A 24,411-nucleotide genomic window follows, 5' to 3' on the forward strand; every position below is an offset into this window, starting at 1 on the left:
TGGGGATATTCCAAGGCAGGCAGCCTGCCTTTAGGCAGAAGTAAAATTGATTCTGCCGCAGGCTATTATCTCAACCACCATGCTGTCTGTACTTTGTGTGCCATGAGGATCTTGGTAAGAAATACGCTGAGAACTATATCAGGCTTGCTCCCTGAGACTCTGGTTCTTAATTTGGAACAATACCAAGGTGACGTTAAATCAACATATAGTTTTGTACTATCGGGACTGGGGCAAGGGAAGGCATATTTCATTTTCTTGCTTGTGTGAATCTAGTTTTTCACATTTGGACAGGCCTGCTGTAGTTAACGACCCTCCAAGTATTACCAAACCTAACATGCCCTCGGTGAAACTAGCTTTTTACAACGAAAGAATTTAATCATATTTGTTGTCCACATCCAATCATTGGGAATGTGGGTTGTTACTGAGATTCATACTTGATTATTATAGCAGATATACCAGGCTGTTTCTTTAACCTAACCAGTACTGAAAATGTATAATTTTAGACAATTTAGGCCTGTTTTATCCTTTTTACAAACTTTATGCGACCCTCATATTTGCATAGCTGTTGGCTCTTCTTTGGTCTCGAACCGAGACCTGGGTTACCACCGTTGTAGGCTTCAACCCGCCCACAGCCTTCCCATTGGCTAGCATCATTATCACTCTATTTGGCTTCCTCCCCATTTGTTAAGGCATGCATACGTCATGCATTTTTTGGAAGTTTAGCCCTCCCCGAGCGATCGGCCTCACTTCTTTTTAACAATATGCACAGTCATTTTGTTATTGTTTCTGCCCTCATTTTTTTGGGGGGGAGCGTTTACTAAGTGCCTGGGGCATTTTTAGTTTGCCTCAAAGTTTTTTTTTTTCTGTTGGTCAGTAAGTCATGTTTACTTCCAATTGCTTGGGCTTCAGGGAGGCGAGGCTGGCTGTAGTGTTGTTATTAATAAGGGCTGAGTCCGAATCAGGGCTTTCCATTAGACTTTGCCGCCCCACTAATATCTGTGCTTCTCCAGAGTTTTTCTTGTCCTGCCTTTCCTGCCAGACAAAAAAGTGCTATGACATGCTATGCTATGGCTGCATCATAGCGCTTTTCCACGATTTATCGCCATGCTCAACAGCAGCCCTACTGCTATACCACATGGCTAAAAGGCATTGACAACGCCAAGAGCTCTCGCATTGGAGGCCTATTGACTTTGCCAGTGCTTGTTAAAATGTGCTGTTTGTGGCAGAATAAGTATGACATCTTGACATACTATGTAATTTTATCAATCATCTTGTTTGATTTTGATAATTTTTAGTGTACATTGTGCTGCTGTACTTTTGTGATTGCTTCTTTTGTTCTAATAAAGTGTATTTGATTGACGGAATGGTTAATATGTCAGATCCTTTAAAAATGCGCAGAATATTAGAATGTGCAGAAAAATTCAGAAGAATTCGAACTTTTCTTGAATTACCCAAGGAGTGTAAAAAATAAACATGCTGCCATAAAGATCTCCTTTCACCTTGCAGCTAGAAAAACAGAGCAGAAGTAAGAAAAGCCACGTTTTCAAGTTTCCTTCATTTGGAAATAATTAATTTCGAGAGATTGCCTAATACGTCAAATATCAGTTTTAGCAGCATGCATGATATCTGCTTTCTTCAGTTGCCCTAGTGCTATATTATTTGTAGAATACTGCATCTAAAAGCGACACATTAGTGATAGATTCCTTACCTTAGAATATCCCCAGGCGTCAGACAGGATCCGGAAAGTTTTCGTCAGCAGTACCCCTGTGCATCGGTAGGCGTCGTCGTATGGCTCCGCGTACGTCGCTGGCGTCATGGCCACCGAGATGACTTTGTCGGAGCTACTTAGAGGCGCCCACCTACGCTGATGTCAGTTCTTTCTTTTTCCGTGCCAGCAACCACAGATCCGAGAGAGAGCGGTACTCCTAATCAATAAATTTGACTTGTTTATGAGACTTGTATCTTCTTTTTGTTGAGAATTCGACTTTTGGTGCAGTAGGGATGCCCGGGTTAAGTCCTGTTGGGACTACTGTCGGACCATGTCGGTGACGGACCCGCTCAACGTGCGTCTTTTCTGCTTGGGGTGCACCATCTCCCCGAGACGTGCCCCGATTGTCGGGCCATGGCACAGACTGCTTGCGGGAGTGTTCCTGGAAGTTGTTGGAGGCCCGGCGCTCGGTACCGCGCCACTCAAGGTCCCACTCCCGTGGGAGGTCGAGGGATCGCTGGCGCAGCTGACACCATCTTTCATCGGAATCGTGGACAGGTAAGTCACAAGGGCCATCAAAGGTCGAAGGAGCAGCGTCGCTCTTCGTCTACCCCTCACCGGTCACGGGACTCGGTGAAGGGGGCGGGGGTCACTCCCCCGTGGCTCCTTTGGGGCCTCCGTTGTTGCCTGCGGCTTACCCGTATTTTTGCGGACCGTACGTGCCTCCGGAAGAAGTACAGGTACTTCTGTTGCCCATGGGCCATTTCTTTATCCCATTGGGTTCCTCTGGAGCACCTTTGGACCCCGCGGACCCCTTGGGTGGGTCTGCCCCCATGCTGCCGTCTTTGGCCCCGGTTACGCCAGCAAGTTACCCTGTGCCGCCGTTGGCTCCGACCTCGGCGCCGCTGCCGGCTCCGACCTCGGCGCCGCTGCCGGCTCCGGCCTTGGCGCCACTGCCGGCTCCGGCCTTGTCGCCGCTGCCGGCTCCGGCCTTGGCGCTGCTGTGTGCCCCGGCTTCGGCGCAGCCGTTGGCTCCGGCTCCGGCCTCTTGGCTCGGTGCATCCGTTGGCTCCGGCCGTAGCACTGCCGGAGGCTCCGGCGGTAGCACTGCCAGAGGCCTCGGCGAGGCAGTTGGCTCCGGCCTCGGCGTGGCAGTTGGCTCCGGCCTCGGCGTGGCAGTTGGCTCCGGCCTCGGCGTGGCAGTTGGCTCCGGCCTCGGCGTGGCCGTTGGCTCCGGCCTCGGCGTGGCCGTTGGCTCCGGCCTCGGCGTGGCCGTTGGCTCCGGCCTCGGCGTGGCCGTTGGCTCCGGCCTCGGCGTGGCCGTTGGCTCCGGCCTTGGCGTGGCCGTTGGCTCCGGCCTCGGCGTGGCCGTTGGCTCCGGCCTCGGCGTGGCCGTTGGCTCCGGCCTCGGTGCCGCCTCCGGATCCGGCCTCGGTGCAGCGTCCGGATCCGGCCTCGGTGCAGCGTCCGGATCCGGCCTCGGTGCAGCGTCCGGATCCGGCCTCAGTGCCGCCTCCGGATCCGGCCTCGGTGCCGGCTTCGGCGCCGCCTTCGGACCCGGCATCGGCGCTGGCCTTGGCGACGCCATTGCCTCACAGCCTCGGCACCGACCTCGGTGTTGTTGCCTCCAGGGCCGGATTATATCGAGCCTGCCATGTCCTGCCTCCAATTCCTATTCCTGACCGAAGGGAGGTACTAAGATGGGTCTGAGGACCTCCTCGCAGCTCGCTGTGAGGATGTTCTAAACTAAACTAGATTGACAATATGGGGAATTCCAGCAAGCTGGAATTATCTCCACACCCTGATACACTGTCCTTCGTAGCTGCGGAGGTGGTGGGTTCATTCTGTGATATGGCGTAGGGGAGGCTCCTAACCTCAAATTCCCTGCAGTGCCTATCAGGGCAATTCTCCTCACTGCAGTGCTTCAGCTGCAGCCTCCTCTACAGAGCTCCTGCTATCCTTCAATAACGCACTTTAAAAGTAACACAGGGGTGCCTGTGCATGCAAGGCAACCTCAGTTTCATCGCACCTACCTCCAGAGTGTCTAGTGGTCAAGGGCTCTGCTTCTCCAAGGGCCTTTTGGCCCTCTATTCCAACTCTGTGCGGGACACAGTGGCGCAGGTGCTGCCACAGTGTCTAGCAGAGGCTTGGAAGGTGCCGTCTCAAGCAACTGCCGAGGGCAAAGATGCGGCGGGATTCACCATCCATCATGGTCTCACCCGCATCCTCCATGGGCAGAGCAAGTTGTATAACAGCAGGGTGGGTCCCAGTGCTAGCGGGCAGATCAGTCAACCGCCACCGCTGCCTCAAAACCTTCCTAGTCTGCTGTTTCAGTCCACTGTTTCAGGCCCACCACACGCCACTGGGCAGCAGGATTCGCCATCGCTTCCCCCACTGGCGCGCCGTCACTTTGGACAGGTGGATTCTGTAAACAGTCTGAAGGGGCTACTCCTCCCCTTCGAGACTACTCCTCCTGCTCTGCCACATCAGTGCCGCCGCATGTCGAGGGATCACTTGACACTTTGCAAACAGGAAGTTGTGGCACCCTTGGCGTACGGGGCCATCTTGCGTGTTTTAGACCTTCGAAACGGCAATCGTTTCCTAGACCCGCAAGATTGGTAGTAGCGTTACACTAGCAGGACGCCTACTTTCACGTCCTGCCGGGTCACAGGCGTTACCCGCGGTTCACGGTTGGCCACGAACACTTTCAGTTCACCGGGCTCCCCTTTGGGCCTTACCAGCGCCCCTCGGGTGTTCACCAAAGTGATGGAGGTGGTCGCAGCTCGTCTGCGCAGATCAGGTGTTTCAGTCTTCCCTGATCTCGACGACTGGTTGTTGAAGGAGGGCTCGCCTTCCCACCTCCAGACTACGGCCGACCTCCTGCATTTACGGGGGTTCTCCATCAACATGTCGAAGTCTCATCTGATTCCCTCTCAGAAGCTCCTCTTCATCGGAGCAGTTCTGGACACGGCGCAATTTCGGGTTTGTCCTCCCGAACAGCGTGTCCGGGACATACAGGCTATGATTCCGATCTTTCAGCCCTTGTCCTGGGTTTCGGTCAGGAACACACTGAGGCTGCTGGGCCTCATGGCCTCCTGCATCCTGCTGTTCAATCATGCCAGATGGCATATGCGGGCTCTGCAGTGGAACCTGAAGTTCCAGTGGACGCAGCGTCTGGGACACCTGTCCGAATACGTCCAGATCTCGGAGGGCACTGTACAAAATTTGCAGTGGTGGTTCCCTGGCCAGAGGTGGGTCAGCGGCAGATCCCTCTCCCTTCCCCAACCGGAGCACACAGTGGTGACGGATGCGTCCCTCCTGGGATGGGTCGGCCACATGGGAGAGGCAGAGATCAGAGGTCTCTGCTCTCAGGTGGAGTTCAAGCTCCATATCAATCTTTTGGAGCTCAGGGCAATCCTACTTTCACTGAAAGCATTCCTTCCCTCTGTCAAGGGGAGAGTAGTGCAGGTGTTCACAGACTCCACCACCGCCATGTGGTACTGCTACCAGCAAAGCGGGGTGGGGTCGTGGACCCTCTGTCAGGTGGCTCTGCGCCTCTGGACATGGCTGGAATGCCAGGGCATTCTCCCGGTGGTTCAACACTTGGCAGGTTCTTTGAACGCCAGAGCGGATGAACTCAGCCGCAGGTGCATGTTGGATCACAAATGGCGTCTTCAGGCGGAGGTGGCGCAAGGTCTCCTTCAGCGGTGGGGAGAAACTTGGTTAGATCTATTCACCACCGAAGAGGACGCGCAATGTCAGGAAGATCGGGCGCGACCGTGCCCAAGTCATTCTTGTGGCACCGGACTGGTCTCGTAGAGTTTGGTATCCCGAGCTACTCAGTATGAGCGTAAATCCCCCGATCTGACTACCTCTACGGGAGGATCTCCTGTCGCAGCAACAGGGGACGGTCCTCCACCCGAACCAGTCCAGCCTCCACCTCCTTGCGTGGAGACTGAGCGGTGACAGCTGATTCCATTTGACTTGCCTCCCGGAGTCTGTAATGTGATTCTGGCAGCCAGACGTCCCTCCACTAAAATGGTATACGCCTGTCAGTGGAAAAGATTTGTGGCATGGTGCACAGCGAAATCTGTTGATCCTCTTGCTGCCCCCCTTTCTGAAGTCCTATTGTTCCTTCTTTCTTTGGCCCAGCAGGGCTCTGCTCTGGGCACTATCAAGGGCTACCTTTCTGCTCTTTCAGCCTTTCTTAGGTTGCTTGATCAGCCCTCTCTTTTCAAGTACCCAGTTGTCAATAGGTTTATCAAAGGCAGTACTCACTTTTTCCCTCCTATTCCTCTTGTGATGCCTCAATGGGACTTGAACCTGGTTCTCACATACTTGATGTGCGCTCCCTTTGAGCCTCTTCATAACTGTCCTTTGCGGTTATTAACTTTGAAAACTGTAGTCCTGGTGGCCATCACCTCCGCTCGGCGGGTGAGTGAGCTCCAGGCTCTTTCCTGTCAACCTCCTTTCCTGGCGATCCATCCGGACAAGGTTTTGCTTCGACCACGTCCCTCCTTTCTACCAAAAGTAGTCTCTGCCTTTCGTCTCGGGCACACTGTCACTCTGCCCACTTTCTTTCCGCCTCCACATCCTTCAATGGAAGAGGTGAGGCTCCACCGTTTGGACCTAAAACGTGCACTTTCATTCTATCTCAACCGCACACAACAGTTCCGGGTGGATGACCAGCTCTTTGTTGGCTACGTGGGCGCCAAGAAATGCCGGGCTGTGCACAAGCGAACTATCTCCCGATGGGTTGTCTTGTGCATTAAAGCCTGTTACTCTCTGGCTAAAAAGGTACCTCCAGTTGGGCTGCTCGCCCATTCTCCCAGGGCGATAGCAGCTACTACAGCATTGGGACGCAGTGTCCCCCTGCAAGACATCTGTCAGGCAGCCAATTGGGCCTCGTTACATATTTTAACAAAGCACTATTGCCTTGACAGTCTGGTCCGGAGAGGCGGCTTCTTTGGCCGTTCGGTTCTCCATGACTTTCTGGTGTAATCTAACTTCGCAGACCCACCACCGGGGTTGGTATTGCTTGGGTATGTATTCTAAGGTAAGGAATCTAGCACGAACGTGTCTCTTTCAGATACACAAGTTACTTACTTGTGTAACGATATATCTGTAAGAGACATTAGTTAGTGATAGATTCCTTACCGCCCGCCCATCCTCCCCGTTCTGCGAACTGTTCTCTGGGGGTTCAGGTCATCCCTTTCAGGGCCCTAGTTCTATTGCACCAGTAGTCGGTCTCTGGCATGGCTCTGCGCTTCTGGCATGGAAAAGTTGTGTACAGAACTGACGTGTGGGCGCGTCTAAATAGCTCTGACGACGTCATCTTGGCGGTCATGACGCCAGCGACGTACTCTGAGCCGTATGACGATGCCTACCGACGCCCAGGGGTACTGCTGATGAAAACTTTCCGGATCCAGTCTGACGCCTGGGGATATTCTAAGGTAAGGAATGTATCACTAACTAATGTCTCTTACAGATATATCGTTACACAAGTAAGTAACTTGTGCTTTTGTGCCGGTTCATGGTTGTCCGATGATTTCTTGAGTTTTCTGTATTATTGTGCTTTTGGATTGTCTGTTTTAGTCCTTTTATTTAATGTGCAGCAACCTTCTTGCTCCTTCCACCACGTTGTAGATCACCCTTCTCATCTCACAGGCTCAAAAGTTTGGTCAAAGTATGTTCATCTTATTTTCCCCATATTTTCGTACTACTTCATACAGCATGTTCTCCCATGGCGACATTCTGCATGTCATCTATTATTACAAAACAAGACCTTTGAATAGTGTATATTTTCACTTGACTGAAACATTTCATAGATCCTTAGCTTGCCTCGTCTGTTTTATCCAAGATCCACTCCACTATTTGGCTCTGATGTGAAGGCTAAGAATGGATACTTCATTTGTGCAGTCATCCATTAGTGGTACTAGTTCAGTCTTTCAGATAGTTTCTTTTTTACTTGTGCATATACAATTGATGGCGCTTTGTTACAAACAACTTCCTGCCCAGCCTGTCGAGTAAGGTAATATTGATAAAATTGACCTCGCTGTTGAAACTGATTTTGCAGTAGTTAATACATTTCACTCAAGAGGTTGTTTCGTAGTACTTTAATGATTATGTGCTGCAAGTTTTCCCTGAGCCGAAAAGACATTCTGACTATGAGTACAACATCATTTTCTTAAATTTTAAGTTTGTGAAATCAAGTAAAGCAAGCCAACTCTTACATACTAACACTATTTTGAGGGTAGTAAAGAGAATACTTTGCCAACTGTTCTGGTATTTTGAAACTGTTAACTTGCATTTCTAGTTAAATATCATATAGGGCCTGAAGTTGGAGTCATTTTGAGATTGCAATCCCAGCGAGTTCCAAAATCAGAGTGTTTGTGACTGAAAACTGTATTTGTTTCTATTTAGTAGCGCCATTATGTGATCCATTCTGAATTGCAGCCTGGAGGGGTGTGAAATGGACGTCTCATCATTATTACAAACCACAATGAGATATGTATCAATAGTTTGCAACTGTGGTGGGGATCAGTTATCTACACTTCTGAGGAGGTGATATATCGGGCTCTTATTGACTATTTGCAGAAGTGAATTGTTTAAACTTATTTGGCAAATTGAAATATTTGTGTGCTTTCGGTGAAAATACTATTTTTTTTAATTTGTAGATGTGCCAAAAGTTTTAAATCTTCATTTGCTCAATTCAGGAACAAAGGATGTCCCAATAACAGTAAGTTGTGAATATATGTTTCAACTGTACCGTAAAGTAAAATTATGGTTGTGTTTATGAAAGCTATTTCATCAGGATTTTAGTCCGGTTTCTGTTTTTTTTATGGGTCATGACTGGAGAATAGGAAACAGACTTAAAACCTTTCTGTCTGGTTGCAATTATTTTCCTACTTATCCGTAGATTTCCCCATCTCCTTTGGCCAGGTACTTCCCTCATTAAGATGCTATACACAACTGAAGGTGCATACCCATATTAGAGAGTGAACAGCATTCCTTCAGGGTTTGTATAGTGTAGCATATACCAGTATCCTGTTCTTTTCATCTTTCAACTGACCCATGTGAGTGTCTGTAACTTGTGTATTTTCTCTGTCATGTTCATTGGAGAAATGGGTGTGGATACTCAATTAATTTACTACTTCCAAGTAGTGCAATTGCGCATAATTCTAAATAAAATTCACAAGGCAACGTCAATAACTTCAATTTCTTTGAAAGAAGCGACAATAGTACTCAAAACAGATTTTCAATGTGTATACATGACGGGATCAACGATCACGTCTCTTTATGCAATTATGCATAAATTACCAGCATGATAAAATAAGGTCACATTGCTCCTAATCCGATTTGAATTTGAACTTGCGAGCGCAGCAGCGTGCTCACAGCCACGATCGAGATCACCACCTGAGATTAATTCAGGTTGCGTGTTTTTAAACAGCAGTCCCGCTCCTGTTAGCCGACGGTAGCTTGCTCCTAGCAACGGAAGCGCAGCGTACTGTATTTTAATCGTTATCACTGTATCTGATTTTAAAAGATATTTGCACTTAGTTTTGAACCTCATTGTGTCACCATTTAATTAGCTGTATCACTCACCTAATTGTACCAGGCGTGTTGTACTTCTCCACCACCAAAAGTTTGGCAGTGTGGAGGGAACGAGCGCCACACCCGGAAGACTCCCCCCTTCCACTTCCGGTGTGCCACAACCTCCTGCAAGGTTAGCTGTGTAGCTCTCCGCCTCCCCCCCCGGTGCATAAGACCTGAAGGGTGCTTCTGCCAGGTAGTTTGAATTTGAACTTACGAGCGCAGCAGCGTGCTCACAGCCACGATCGAGATCACCACCTGAGATTAATTCAGGTTGCGTGTTTTTAAACAGCAGTCCCGCTCCTGTTTGCCGACGGTAGCTTGCTCCTAGCAACAGAAGCGCAGCGTACTGTATTTTAATCGTTATCACTGTATCTGATTTAAAAAGATATTTGCACTTAGTATTGAACCTCATTGTGTCACCATTTAATTCGCTGTATCACTCACCTAATTGTACCAGGCGTGTTCTACTTCTCCACCACCAAAAGTTTGGCAGTGTGGAGGGAACGAGCGCCACACCCGGAAGACTCCCCCTTCCACTTACGGTGTGCCACCACCTCCTGCAAGGTTAGCTGTGTAGCTCTCCGCCTCCTCCCCGGTACATAAGGCGATGCACTCAGTCAAGCGCAGTGGACGTGCGCAGCGGGCGCGCCGGAGTCGCGCCAGAGTCATGCCCGTCTGCGCCCGTCCGCGCCTGGGCCGTGCCGCGTGCCATCCCCCCTGGCCCAACCTCTCCCCACCATATCTACAGCTCCGCGCAATTGCATGCACTCAGACCCTCTCTACTGCTACCACACACTCCCCCTCAATTCTTTCTTTCAGAACATATTTGTGGACCATACATCTGTAAACTCTGCACACGTCCTCCCCCCAAACAAAGAGTATCTAAACCACTACAGGCGGCTCTCATAAATCCACGCTCCCTCCCAAAACACCATCTTGACATTTTGGAACTTATTTCAGCACACTCTCTGGACATACTGTTTGTCACAGAGACGTGGGGAGACGCGGCAGCTGACCCTGACTTCACGGTGGCTCTTCCACCTGGCTTCTGTGTCAATCGGTTAGACAGACCACTAAAAAAGGGAGGCGGTTTGGCCATTATATACAGAGAACACCTCCGCACTAATACCTCCCCCCTCCCAAACATGGAATGCGGAGAAAACTCGTTTACGATCACCCTCTCTGGCAACTAGTCACTCACAGGGATTTTAGTCTACCGTCCTCCAGGTTCTCGCCCCAAATTCCTAGCTAACATTAACAGCCTCTTAGAGAATGCTGCTGGGAAATTTAATTTCACTATTCTAGGCGATTTTAATTTCCACCTAGAGGTCAAAACTGACACTGACACGACCTTACTCCTGGAAGACATGGCAGCCGCAGGACTTATCCAACTAGTTGTGGCACCCACGCATACTGCAGGGCACACCCTTGACGGGATATTCAGTAACAACACAGATATTGCCTACTCCTCACAATTACCCATCACCTGGACTGACCACTCAGCGGTACTGTTCCACATTAATTTTAAATCACCCACTGTCCCTCCATCCAAACCCGTAGCACCAGTTACGTCCAGGAACTGGAGCAACATCAATATTCCCGAACTAGCGGCTACTCTTGCAACCGCATTAGACTCTTCTGACACCGATCCAGTCACATCCTCCAGTAACTATCTTACTCACCTTAATACTGCAATAAATTATCAGGCACCACTGAAAACAACCTATCCAAACCGTACCTCCCCGTCAGCACCTTGGATCTCCGAAAATCTGCGCCTGCAGAGACAATTCTGCAGGAATTTAGAAAGAAACTGGCGCAAACATTACAACCCAACTGACCAAATCACATACAAAAATGCGCTTACTAAATACAAACAGCAGCTAGCCACTGAGAAAAGCAGTTATTATGTTACCCAGATCACCTCAGCAGTAAATTCCACCAGAAAGCTCTTTCAGGTGGTCAACCATCTGGCCAACCCTCCTGCCCCACCTGAAAACACCTCGCAAGAACTTTGCAATTCTCTGGCAGACTTTTTTACTGAGTCACCTCCATATTCTCTGCATTCACCCCTCAAACCATACCCATGGTAAAGACCTCTGTCTCTACCACTTCCTTCATCACCCGATCTTTTCCAGCCCGTCACACTTGAACAAATCTCCCATCTTATTACAACCATCAAATCAGGCTCACCACTAGACCCATGCCCTCCCTCCATCCTTAACCTCATTCCGGAGGCAATCTCACCAGCCTTAGCCAACATATGCAACAACATGTTCCAAACAGGTATCTACCCAGCAGTGTGGAAAAAAGCAATTATCAGACCCCTGTTAAAAAAACCTTCCCTTGACCCCACTGACCCGGCTAGTTACAGACCTATTGCCCGCCTACCCTTCCCAGCTAAAATCTTCGAGAACCTCATGAACCAACAACTATCACACTACATTCACACCCACAACCTTCTGGACGATACACAATTTGGCTTTAGGAAAGGCCAGGGAACAGAGACGGCACTCATCAAGGCAGCGGATGAGATAAGACACACCATGGACAAGGGAGGAGCAGCAGTCCTGGTGTTGCTGGACTTATCCGCGGCCTTCGACACGGTCGACCATAACATCCTAACCGACCGTGTCGCAGCCATGGGTGTGGTACATAAAGCTAAGGATCTTATCGCCTCATTCCTACACAGCCGTTCCCACAATGTCAAACTAGGTTCCTTTCTATCACTTCCCCTTTCCTGCGGTGTACCACAGGGTTCCTCGCTAAGTCTGACCCTCTTTAACATCTATGAGTCGGACTTGGCGAGGGTGATTAAGGAACATGGCATCAGCCTCACTACCTATGCTGATGACACTCAGTCCTTTTAATACACCAGGACGGAGACAGGGTGGCCGCCAACTTCCAAGAGGGAATGTTGGCCATCAGTTCCTGGATGGCTGCCAACTGTCTCAAACTGAATTCCAACAAGACTGAGATCATGACCTTTGGTAAACTGGAGCCCTGTTGGTCCCCTCAGTGGTGGCCAAACAATTTAGGCACTCCTCCCACACCTGTCACTAAAGTGAGAAACCTTGTAGTCATCTTTGATGATCGGCTTCTTTTTAACCATCATGCTAATAATGTTGTCTCGGCCTCTTTCTTCACCCTGAGGAAAATTAAAAAGCTCCTACCCTTCATCCCAACCTCAGCTGCAAAGACCTTAATCACCTCCCTGGTATTTTCAAAAACCGACTACTGTAACTCCCTATTCCTCAACGCCCAGGAAAAGGTGCTTAAAAAACTTCAGTTGGTACAGAATGCCGCAGCCAGGCTTCTGCTTAACATCCCTAAACACAATTCTATCTCCCACTCCATTCGCAAACTCCACTGGCTCCCTGTGAGGTGCCGCATTAAGTTCAAGGCCCTCTGCATAGCATACAAGGCCATTAACAACTCTGGTCCTCTGTTCCTGAAACACGCCTTTAGACCTTTAGAAGCATCTAGAACACTTCGTTCCTCATCAGCCCACCTCTTCAACGTGCCACGCACAAAAAAGGTCACTTGGGGTGACAGAAGCTTCACAGTTGCCACTGCCAAACTGTGGAACTCACTCCCCCTCAGTATCAAGACATGCCCTAGACTGCTTAGCTTCAGAAAACAACTCAAAACGTGGCTGTTTGCACAATAATTGCCTTACCTGTTCAGTTTGCTCATCAAAGCGACAAGACACCCCTGGGTATTTGCGCGCTGTAAAAATCGCAAAAATAAATAAATAAATAAATAAATACAAATCATGGGTAATGTACCCCAATACCTGGTTATTGCAGAATTAGTTATTATGGTTACGGTATTTTAATTGCCAAACACAGGTAATGTACCCCCTTGACATGTTGCGAACTTATGCGTAGTTGTTTCCCCTACAGTTGAATTTATCACTGTTCATTGTTCAACAACAGCCTGGTCAATACTAATTCATTACCTAATTATAGATGTACTAAAGGAACTAGTGACCCATCAGCTCTTGCAAAATATTTGTTCTTCTCTGTCATAGTGGGAATATGGGAACAGGTGTATCAGTGAGTGTGGTCAAAAAGTGTAGTGAGGGCACAATAAAGTTTAATTGTGCTATCCTTTGGATTGTCGCTGTTATCATTTCGGAGGCCTGAAATCATAATGTTCCTTGAAAATATATATATATATATTTTTTTTTTGTGTAAGTATTGCAGAATTTTATTAATACAGAAACGCAGAATATTGTTAACAATATACCAGGCTTATATAATTGGATAGCCCTGAGGAAGATGTCATTGAAATAATTCCACAAAGGAGATTGAAATGAGATGGAGTGCTTGGATGGTACTGAAAAATAGACTGAACCAGATTGGACTACGGGACACCTATTAGTGGGCAGCTTTCTCAAACGGAAACATGCAACCCTTAGAAATTACGCCACGGAGTTAACCGCACACACATCATCCGTCCTGATGCAGAGCGCCAGTGCCAATTTGACACATCTAATCCCATGAATTTTAAAGAGTGGAAGGAGCCAATATGGCAAAATGAAATGGGTTAAGTTGCCTAGCCCTCTTAAGACTACAGTCACAGCGTTAAGAACCAGCAGCGAGCTTGTGCATACAAATTAAGTAGTCCCTCGTCGGCAGGATACCTAGCCTGTATTTTTCATACTGCGTTCGTTTGAGTTCAGAAATGATCACATCCAGATACCCAGTACAGAGCGGCCCATAGGCGTTACTAAAATAATTAGCCAAAGATCCTGGCCTCAGCACCTGGCGCTTCCTTCTCTGCACGCATTTAAAATACTGATCTGTTGTGTCCTGCCATACTCTACTGGGATCTGCCCAGAAAGACTCCATCTGCAGCTCGTATAGAGTATTCTGTACATGAGATGACCAAGTATTCAACCCACACTTGCCAATGAGGGTGACTTCTTCAAGGGTTTTCAAGTATATTGCTGCCTTAGGATTTCTTATCAGCCTAACCCAATAAAGGACTGGTCTGAGGGCTGCTACTTCTGATATAGGGGTAAAATCGAGTCTTGCATAGAGTGCCAATAAAGGGAGTGCCCAACCCCAGCAAAGCTCTTAGGATGTTATTCTTGTCTACTTGGAGAGATCGTACATTCACATAAACCCAGGGCTCTGCCCCGGGGGCGGAGTCACTGCCCTTTGTGTATTTGCAAGATAACACTAATGTTTCTAGCACTGGCCTTGTGTTTAAACTTCAGACCTGCCCAGCCAGTCGTTGTAAAACTATAGTTGCATTCAGTATATGACGCCCTCAATGCAGGTTCTCATAGAATCGAATACCCAGGTAATCAAACTGCTTAATGGTTTCTAATGGCACACCTTTAATCATGAGCTTTTGCTTAAGACTGGGGACGGCCTCAACACTATACTCTTTGTTTTACTACTATTGATGGTCAATGATTTCTTATTGTAGTATTCCTTGAAGCGCTTTAACAGCCTGAGTGGCATTTTCCCTGTCCACCATTAATACTGCATCATCTGCATAAAAAAATAGCGGCACCCTCTTTCAGGCTATGGCGGGAATATCTAAGGAATCTTCCGCCAGGAAGTGTGCTACATCATTTAGAAAAATGCTGATAAGCAAGGACGCCAGCACACACCCTTGCTGGATGCCCATTTCAGCTGGGAAAGGTTCAGCGCACTCCCCACTAGGGCCATACCTAACTCTAGCCGTGTTGCTAGCCGTGCTGCTAGTGTGAAGAGCCTTTAAAGCCATTATCGGGGTGGTATCGACTCCTAAATCAACCAGGGATTTTCACAGCTTCTCTCTGTTAACTAAATCGAAAGCTGCTTTAAGGTCTACAAGGCCTATGGGGTTAACTCTATATAGGTTACTGAAGTGACTGATCCATGTAGATGGACCAATAAGCGTTTATATGATATTTACTACCCCCTTTTCCACCCGCGTTACCAATTCCCCAAATCTTCTGGTATTTTTGCCTCAGTGGGGCTCCCTCAGTTCCGCCCATATTGCCAATTGATGTAATGATTTTTTAGATTTTAGAAAGCATTTATTCTAACCCCTGCATTCATGAAAGAACAGTTCACTCTGGGGGATACAATGTCGCCGCACTAGGGCGAGTGGGACAGCTGTCTTCTTCATCATTCCAGCTGACCCATGCACCCTGGACACCTATTGGCATTTACGTAAGGGAATTTTTTTCCCCCAAAAAGTTTTTTATGGATTGAAAACGGTCTGGTTTGGAAGTTGAAACCAGATTTCTGTTGCAATTTGTTATAGATCAGGCATTTTGTATCTTTTGATGTTCATGATTAGGCATGGGTTGGGCTTAGGGTTGATGAGCTGAGTTCTCTTTTTATTTTTTATCTTTTACTAAATGGTGTAATGAATTTATGCTGTGGAAGCATTTGCAAACACCTTTGAAAAATGGATGTATGTGTAATGAATTAAATAGACATGAAGCAAAAGGTCTGCATGTCTAAGTTTGAATAATAATGTAATAATTTATGGTAAATGAAGGTCTTTTTTTTATTGATTACAAACATATAAAGTGGTACATGCGGCTGTGCAGTGGGACCTAAAATCCCAGTGGGCACAGCAAGACAGGAATCTGTTGGATTGCATCCAAATATCGGAGGTGACTGCAAAAGATTTGTTGTGGTGGCTACTGGATCGTGATTGGGTCAGTTGCAGACCCTCTCATTACCCCACCCACAGCTGACTGTGGTCACAGATGCATCACTGCTGGACTGGCAAGACCATCTGGGAGAGCTGGAGATCTGAAGCCTCTGGTGTCTGGCAGAGACTGATTTCCACATCAGTTTGTTGGAGTTGAGGGCGATTCGCATGGTGTTGAGGCTTTTCTGCCTTAGAAAGGCTACTGCAGGTGCTCATGGACTACCCATCACTATGTGATACTGCGACAAGCAGGGTGAGGTATTGGGCCCTGAGTCAGGAAGTGGCTGGACAGCTAAGTAATTTTTCTTGTGCTAAAACGCCTGGTGGGATCTCTAAATGCCAGGGTGAATGAACTCGTCCGCTGATGCTTAGTAAAGAACAAATGCCAGTTCCATCTGTAGGTACAAGCGGGCATCTTCCTGCTATGGGGAGAACCGTCGCTCTCTCTTTTCACCACCGCTGAGAATGCAACATCAGCACGATGGCTTGTTGGAGTTTCCAGAGCATCTACCTCTAGAGTGGAGCTTGGACCTCTTATATACCTTCCCGTCACTTCCTCTCCTTTCGCCTGTCTCTCATCAACCTTCCTTCTGAGATTGTTGATGTCATCTAGGCCAACTTCCATAAAATCAGTGTATGCCATTCTTTGGAACAAATTTGTGGATTGGTGCTGCACCTAAGAAATCGACCTATTATTACAAGCAGAATTGTTTTCAGTTTTGTTGTTTGTTCTGTTACTGGCCCAGCAAGGACTTGCTTTGGGCACTGTTAAGGGCCATGTATCAGCTCTTTAGGCTTTCTTTTTGAGGTTGTTGGGTAAGCCCTCTCTATTTAATATCACCTGTTTGGATGAGATTTTTGAAAGTTTTGCAGTTTCTACTTGTCAAAACCATTTGTGTTAAAACAGTGAGACTTGATTTTAGTCCTCAATCTTTTGATGTGCATACTTTTGCGCTACTGCGCAGTTGTCCATTGAGACTTTTGACGCTAAAGACAGTCTTTCTCATCGCCATAAAATTAACTAGACGTGAGCGAGCTGCAGGCTCTTTCTGTCAACCTACCTTATACAATGCTCTTTCCAGATACGTTGGTTTAGCGGATGCAAGCTTCCTTTCTACTGAAAGTGGGTACTCTTTTTTTTTTTTAATGTGGGGCAGCCTATCACCCTTTTGGCGTTCTTTGTTCCACTGCATTTCTCTAAGAACAAACAGAGACTTTTTTGTTAGACCCTAAGATGGCACAAACATTTTATATTGATCCCACCAAAGAGCATTGGGTGGACAATCAGCTCTTTCTATTGTTTTCCAGAGCAAAGAAGGGCAGAGAACATACCATCTCTCAATGGGTTGTTCTCTGCATAAAGATCTGCTATGCACTTGCTAAAAAGAGCCCCAGAAGGCTTACAGGCTTGTTCCACCTGGTACAAAGCTGCTACCACTGTGTTGGCACATGGAGTGACTGTCTTGAACATATGTCAGGCGACTACGTGTGGATCGGTAAATAGATTCACAGAAACACTACTGTCTTGATAGGACTGTCAAGATGTGCATTTTGTCCACTCAGTACTACATGACTGCTATAGTATCTCTTCCTTAGGTGAAAAATCTGCAGTCAAAAGTATCCCTTTGCAAGTTACTTAACTTTGGTAACATTCGTTCTCCTGAGTACTCTGTCTAACCACAGATTCCTCACCAATTGTCCTACACCCACATTCTATGAACTGGACTCTTTTCCACCTAAACAGGTTCCACTGTAGAGATCCCTCTGCATCAGAAGGTGGAGGCAGTGTAGGAAGCAACTGACATACACACACATGGGTGTCACTTATATGCAGCTTTGGTTGTCATTTCCGTAATGAAACGATGGCAGAACGGAGCCCCACAACGCCACCTAACAGCACAAGCGAGTATTACTTGGAAGTTTCTGGATGCAGTCTTCTATCTGGGGAATATTCACAAGGTGAGGAATCTGTGGTTAGAAAGTCTCCACCAGCAAGATAGTTGCCAAAAGAAAGTGACTTGTTCATTACTGTCACACCACTATACACACTTGAAACTTTTTTAATGAAGGAGTACATATATAAAGTCTCAAAATACTCATTGGGTTCTTGTAAAATAAATGTAACGCAAGGGAATTCCAAAAGTAGATAACAAGTACACGCTAACCTTTTAGAAGGCTATTGGTGTTTAACAGTTCTTTATTTTATCCTAAAGGATAAATTATAATATTGAAATGAAAGTTTTCACAATCATAACTGTAAAGGACATAAAGGAGCATTAAATACAGTAATTGTCTGCTTTGAGTTTAAAAGCAGGTACATGAAAAAATATTTCAGCTATACAAAGGATGGTTTACAGAACTTTTCTGATGAATAATGTATCTTGTCTTGTACAACGTTTTATACATAAATGCAAACCTAATTTTTTATGGACTTCCTTTTTTTCTCAGAGCATTAAGCCCACACCACAAAATGAAGCTGTCACGGTACATTTCAAGCCTATTACCCTAAAAGCATCAGAAAATCGGTACACCAAAGTAGCTAGTATTAGCTTTGATGGTAAGTATAAGTGCCTATTTAAATCTTTTACAAAAATCTTGTACAGAACAGTTGGACACAAGGTGATAAATGGGGAACAACTATGCCAATAACTATTCTGATAGAAATGTAGGAATTACTCTATCATTATCACCTTTAAAGAAACTTGTTGAGGGTGGAATGGTTGAAATGGACCTAAGATGGCACATGGTCTCTGGGCTCCTGGCTGGATCTCTTCGCGTCAGCCTGTGCAGTGTCCCAAGGAGTTATTTTGCCTGCCTGAGTTGGTGTTTCAGAAAGGGATTACAGTGACTACACAGGCATGTTTGGGAGTCTAATAGAGGGACTTGTGTGGAAGGTTTCAGCAACCACCCTCTCCTGCTTTTAAGGCCTAGCAGATGAGGCACTTAGCAACACAGAGTACTCACTGAGGATGGTGATGGCTGTCCTGCTCTCTCTCTCTCTCTGATTAAAGGAATGGGAGGCAGGGCAGAGGGGTAGCACCAGAACAGCCAGAGGCGCTATGAGGAGGAAGTGAAGGTATGGAGGGCCAACCCTGACTGGATCTGCTCTGGAATTTGGGCAGTGACATGGAAGACAATTAAGAAAACTTTAATATTTCTTAAATTCCTGCAGGACCACAAACCGAATCGGAGAAAAGCAATAGAGAATTCCCCATGTCAAATGAAGATTACATCACGAGAACATTTCCTTTTGCTTTCTGGCAAAGCGTCCCATGGATGTAGAGAGCCATGAAATCTGTTCAAAGGACTCCGATCTTGCAGACAGAGCAAAAATTGTGAAACGATGTCTGGAGAAGACCGGCCTTAGAGTAACTGTAGTTTAATACAGTATCTTAAAATTAGTTTTTTAGCTGGAAACTTAAGGCAATCTGTCGAGAGGTGGAGGGGGGACCCTCCATTTTGGCAAATACCAGTGACAATTCTACCAGAGTACTTCATCAGTAAAACAGAGAGTACGTTGAGTGAGCTTTTGAAGCTACAGTCTGTGCCTGACCTGCACTTGTGATACATACCTGTCATCTTCCTCCTAAATCTAGAGCTGGATGGATGGTAATTGTATTGTATTGTAATTGCATTTATATAGTGCTTGCTACCCCTGATGAGGCGTCAAAGCGCTTTTACGGTGAGTAGCATGCTACTCCGGAAACCCATAAAAGATTAGTGTTGAATTAGTATAGTGAAATATGAAAGTAATTTGAGTGGTGCATATGTTAGTCCGTTATTTGGATTGAAAAGAAATAGTGGAGGGATAGAAGAGGGAAGGAGGGATCGAAGAGGGAAGGGTCTAGAATATATATGTGTGTGTAATATATATATATATTTTTTTCGTGCGTTCATAGGAGTAGGAGGGGATTTGGGATGAGTGAAAGAGGTATGAGATGATGCAAGGAGGGGTAGAGGAGGGAAGAGTCTAGAAAGGGTTACTTTGGTGATAATAGTAGTGGTATGGGGTTTGGGATGAATGATAGAGTGGAGGTAAAGGATATATTGATAGAGGTATAGGGTGAGAAATAGGGTAGTGCATTGGAAAGAGTAGTGTTATGAGGTTTGAAGTGAGTCAGAGAGTTAAGGTAGAGGATATATTGAGTGCGGTATAGGGTGAGAAATAGGGTGGTGCATTGGATGTGCTGAATTCGAAGAAAAGTAATAAATATATAGATACATAAGTACATGGAAGGTATTTAAATATAAGGAATGTAGTAAATGTAGGTTAAAGATGCATTTAATAAACTCGGCTTTTAAGTGGTGTACTTTAAATTTTCTTTTTTTTTAAAGCAATGGTAGGTAAATAGTTATGATAAAAGATTTACTTATTTCTGAAGTCACTATACATGTTAAAAACATAGAATAATGTAACTATCAGTAAAATGTACATTTGATAAGCAGAACTATCTATATTTTTAAAAACATAATTATTATACATGTTTATACAAAGCAATACACATATATAGGTATGTAGGAGGCTGGCTTAGTTTATGGTGCACACTTATTTAAGTGAAGCACCTTGCATTAATGCAGACATCCCTTATGGTGATTTTAGTGGTCTTAGACAACCATAGAAAGCTCTCTAAGTGGCAGCTGTGGAGAGCAGGCTTAGCCCAGAAGGAGTGTTAAGCAGCTTGTATTACCAGAACTAAATATATAGTGTAGGTTAAATGAAAAGGAACCACACAGTGTAGTTATAAAAAATAAGTATATTTATTATACACATTCACTAACACATTGGTATATCCTTACCCGGAGATATTGACACAGTACACACAACATTTCAAATGGAAACAGGTAGGTAAGCACAAATACACAGTGTTCTCCAGGGGGAGATCAAACCATATACTAAAGAAGTGGAATGTGAACTCTACCGTTATCTTGGCTTGGAACAGAAGACTCAGAAGAGCGGGGGACCCAATGAACCACCCAGGGTAAATTCCCAGGAACCCCACGGAGGCTGTGTGCAGAGTGGAAATACAGCCACATACTCAATGCAAGTCAATGGGAAAGTCGCAGTTTTTAAGAAGGATCCTTCCCAGTGGACACTGAAGAAACCCCGTGGAGGATGGAAGGTTGGAGAGTCACCCCACCCGTGGATACCCCAGGAACCAGGATACCTACACCAGCCAAGCCGTGTGCATAGATGTGAAGTGACTTCAGAAACCGCTGTAGACCACAATGGAGGACTTCAGTAAAGATGCAGCTGGCGCAGAATGTGAAAGAGTCTGGTGGAAACCAAGGATGGATTTTGGAAGCTGATTACCTGCAAGCAGAGGGGACAGAGTCTATGCTACCCTGGAGTCACCAGGAGGCACGGAATACCGATGACTGTAAGATGCAAGAATAATGAGGGAGACCTCGTTACTGCAGCTGTGAGGACCTGGCGATGCTGTGCAAGACCAGGAGCCATTCACAAGCTGTCCCACAGCGTAAGTCAAGAACCCGGGGATCTGTGTCCGGCGAGAGCACCAACCAGCCTTGGCAGGAGCAACAGACATGGAAGATGCAAAAGGTGCAGCGTTGGGACCAGCTAGGTCCGAGGGACTTACCAAGTGTAGGAGAGTCAGAGCAGGCCTCGAGCAAGCAGGGGAGCCCACTGAAGCTAAAGAAGACCCTCAAGAGGACCCACAGGCCAAAGGCACAGGAGTGGCACGAGGACCTCGAGCAGCTCAACAAAGATGCAGACCCATGATGCAGAGTATGCAGTGAGCATGAAGATCTTGGCAGGAAGAGATGCTGGAGCTTCTTGCCCGAAGATCGGCAACAGCAAATCGACACAGTGCACAGGGGTTCTGTTCCAGCAGTTCTGATGAGGGGTGCTGACCTCAAACTTGCTGAGAAGGCAGTGCAGGCCTTGAGGGAGTTGCAGAACCACCACCTGTGTTGCTGAACCTTTCTCATTCCGTGGGACCTCGGGAGCAGGAGACCGGTCAGCTTCGTTGTGGTGCCTGCAGATGCAGGGGTGTGACTAATATCTTGATGGAGGTCCTGCGCCTGGTGTCTACTGTTCGTAACCCTTGTTGCCCTTTAATGAGTCCCTTGCAGATGTCCTACTGGGAAACTGGTCCAAGCCCAGCATTGGCCCTAATGAATAGGACAATTGCCCGCTGCCACCATTCAAGGTTCCTCACACCCACCCTACCCCAGAGAACTTGATGGTCCAAGCCTCTACCTCCAATGGCATGTTCCCTTCTGCTCCCCCGGACAGGTAATACAAGAGGCTGGATAGTTGGGGTTCCCCCAGCCTTGAATTGCGGTTGGTGAACGCTACATGCTTCATGGGCTGGTATTCCCATCTGATAGAGACTACTAGCCGAAGATTCCTTAACATAGAATTATCCCCAGGCGTGAGACTGGACCCGGAAAACTTTCTTGCCCAGCGTCTTTGCGCGCCGTGGGGCGGTACTACGTGACTCTGCCCCGACGTCCTCTGCGGGCGTGACGTCAGCGAGGTCACATAAGCCCACCCCAGCACACTGACGTCAGTTTTCTTCTTTTCCACGTGCAACGCGGACCCGGATCGTGTTCCTGGTCTGTTTAAGGCCTTCTTTTTAAGCTTAGCGTTTCTTGTTTACAGTGTGCAAATGCCTTCGGGCTTCAAGGCGTGCTCGTCTTGCGCACGCCAGATGTCGGCGATGGATCCTCACCTCATCTGTATGTGGTGTTTGGGGGGAACACCACGACTCAACGGACTGCGAGGCGAAGTCCCGGCGGGAGCGCCGGATGAAACTCCTTTTGGCACGCATGTCCAGGTCGGCAGCGCCGCCGCGTCCGTCCCCCGCGGACAGCTGCAAGAGCCGCCACTTCCGTCTCCGACATCGTCCTTCTCCCAGGCCGCAAGGGCGTCGCTCACCTGTTGGTAAGTGTCGCAGTTTGTCCCCAAAGCCCGGTCCCCGGCCTGTTGGGGGCATGGGTTCTCCGCGGGTGGTGCGGCCCTGCGTGTCGCCACCCTATCCGCTGTTCCCTGGCGCGGGGGCGACCAGAGCCCAGATGGAGGCCTATGCGGCGGCCTTGCAGGCCTCTTTGGCTCTTCCTCCTTCTCTTCCTGGGACGTCTGCGGATCCCTTGCCGCATGCGGGGACTCTTGCGGCGTCGCCGGTGGCTCCGGCCCGACAGGTTTGAATCTAGGTTCGGAGGATGTGGTGCCGTCGGGGTGCGGCCCTTCGGGGTTCCCTCCTTCGGACCACGGCGCCTCTGCCTCGCCGCAAACCCCCGTGGGGGTCCCTGTGGTGTTGCAGGAGGTTACCCAGACATGGGTCCTGTGCTCTCCATGCCACTGGAATCAGGCTATCCTGGCTGAAGAGGGGTGAAACCCCTCCTAGGATGCTTGTTTTCCAGTTCAGGGAGGACCTGGCTTGGCAGTTCGGGCTGGACTGTTCCCATGAGGCACAGGGTCAAAACCGCTTTGCCTATGGCTGGGTTCAAACTGTAATGGCATGGTAAGCAACAAAACGATGGATTCAGGCCCAGATCTCTGTACTGGGGTGAATGTATGACATTGTTCTGCATTCTGTCCATCAACTGTTGTTTTTGCATTTGTCACTCTAGCTCAGGGCCTGTCTGCCCTGTGCCCCGGAGACTGGATGGTAGTGTTGGACTTGCAGGACGCCTATTTCCACATTCCCGTCCTGTCTGCCAATCGGCGCTATCTGCGGTTTATAGTAGACCACGAGTATCTTTAGTTCACTGTGCTCCCTTTTGGCATCACCAGCGTCACTCGGGTGTTAACCAAGGTGACTGCGGGGGTCGCAGCTCATCTGTGCAGATCAGGGGTACCAGTCTACCCCTATCTCGACGACTGGCTGCTGAAGACGAGCTCGCCGAGCCCACCCCAGGCTTCCGCCTCCCACCTCCAGACTACGTCAAACCTCTTGCATTCACTGGGCTTTTCTGTTAATGTGCCGAAGTCACACCTGATTCCGTCTCAGTCTCTCCATTTCATCGGAGCCGTTCTGGATGCAGATCAGCTTCGGGCTTATACTCTCAAACGGCGAGTCTAGGATTTTCAGACTATGATACTGATGTTTCAGCCTCTATCCTGAATTTCGGTGAGTGACTCTGAGGCTGCTGGGCCTCATTGCTTCCTGCATCCTGCTAGTGACACATGCCAGATGGCATAAGCGGGCTCTACAGTGGGACCTGAAGTTTCAGTGGGCACAGCATCAGGGTGATGAATCCAACATTGTCCAGATTTCGGAGGGAACTGCACGAGACCTGCAGTGGTGGCCGACAAACCTCTTTTGGGTCAGAGGCAGACCCCTTTCCTTAACCAGATCACACATTAGTGATAGATGAGTCACTTCGTGATGAGGAGGCCATCTGGGAGATATGGAGATCAGAGCACTTTGCTCTCCGGCGAAATCCAAACTCCACACCAATATGCTGGAGCTCTG

General features: G+C 47.7%; 1 protein-coding gene across 1 annotated transcript in view; it reads left to right on the forward strand.

Moving 5' to 3' along the window:
* TMEM131 (transmembrane protein 131) overlaps positions 1 to 24,411 on the forward strand; it is a 943,143-nt gene that overhangs the window by 326,983 nt on the left and 591,749 nt on the right. Inside the window, exons 11-12 of the mRNA XM_085622890.1 lie at positions 8,386 to 8,447; positions 18,419 to 18,527. Of these exons, the coding sequence (XP_085479016.1) occupies positions 8,386 to 8,447; positions 18,419 to 18,527 (171 nt within the window). The remainder of the gene's footprint in view (positions 1 to 8,385; positions 8,448 to 18,418; positions 18,528 to 24,411) is intronic.

The sequence above is a fragment of the Triturus cristatus genome, chromosome 8 (genome assembly GCF_964204655.1).
Source record: "Triturus cristatus chromosome 8, aTriCri1.1, whole genome shotgun sequence".
NCBI lineage: Eukaryota > Metazoa > Chordata > Amphibia > Caudata > Salamandridae > Triturus > Triturus cristatus.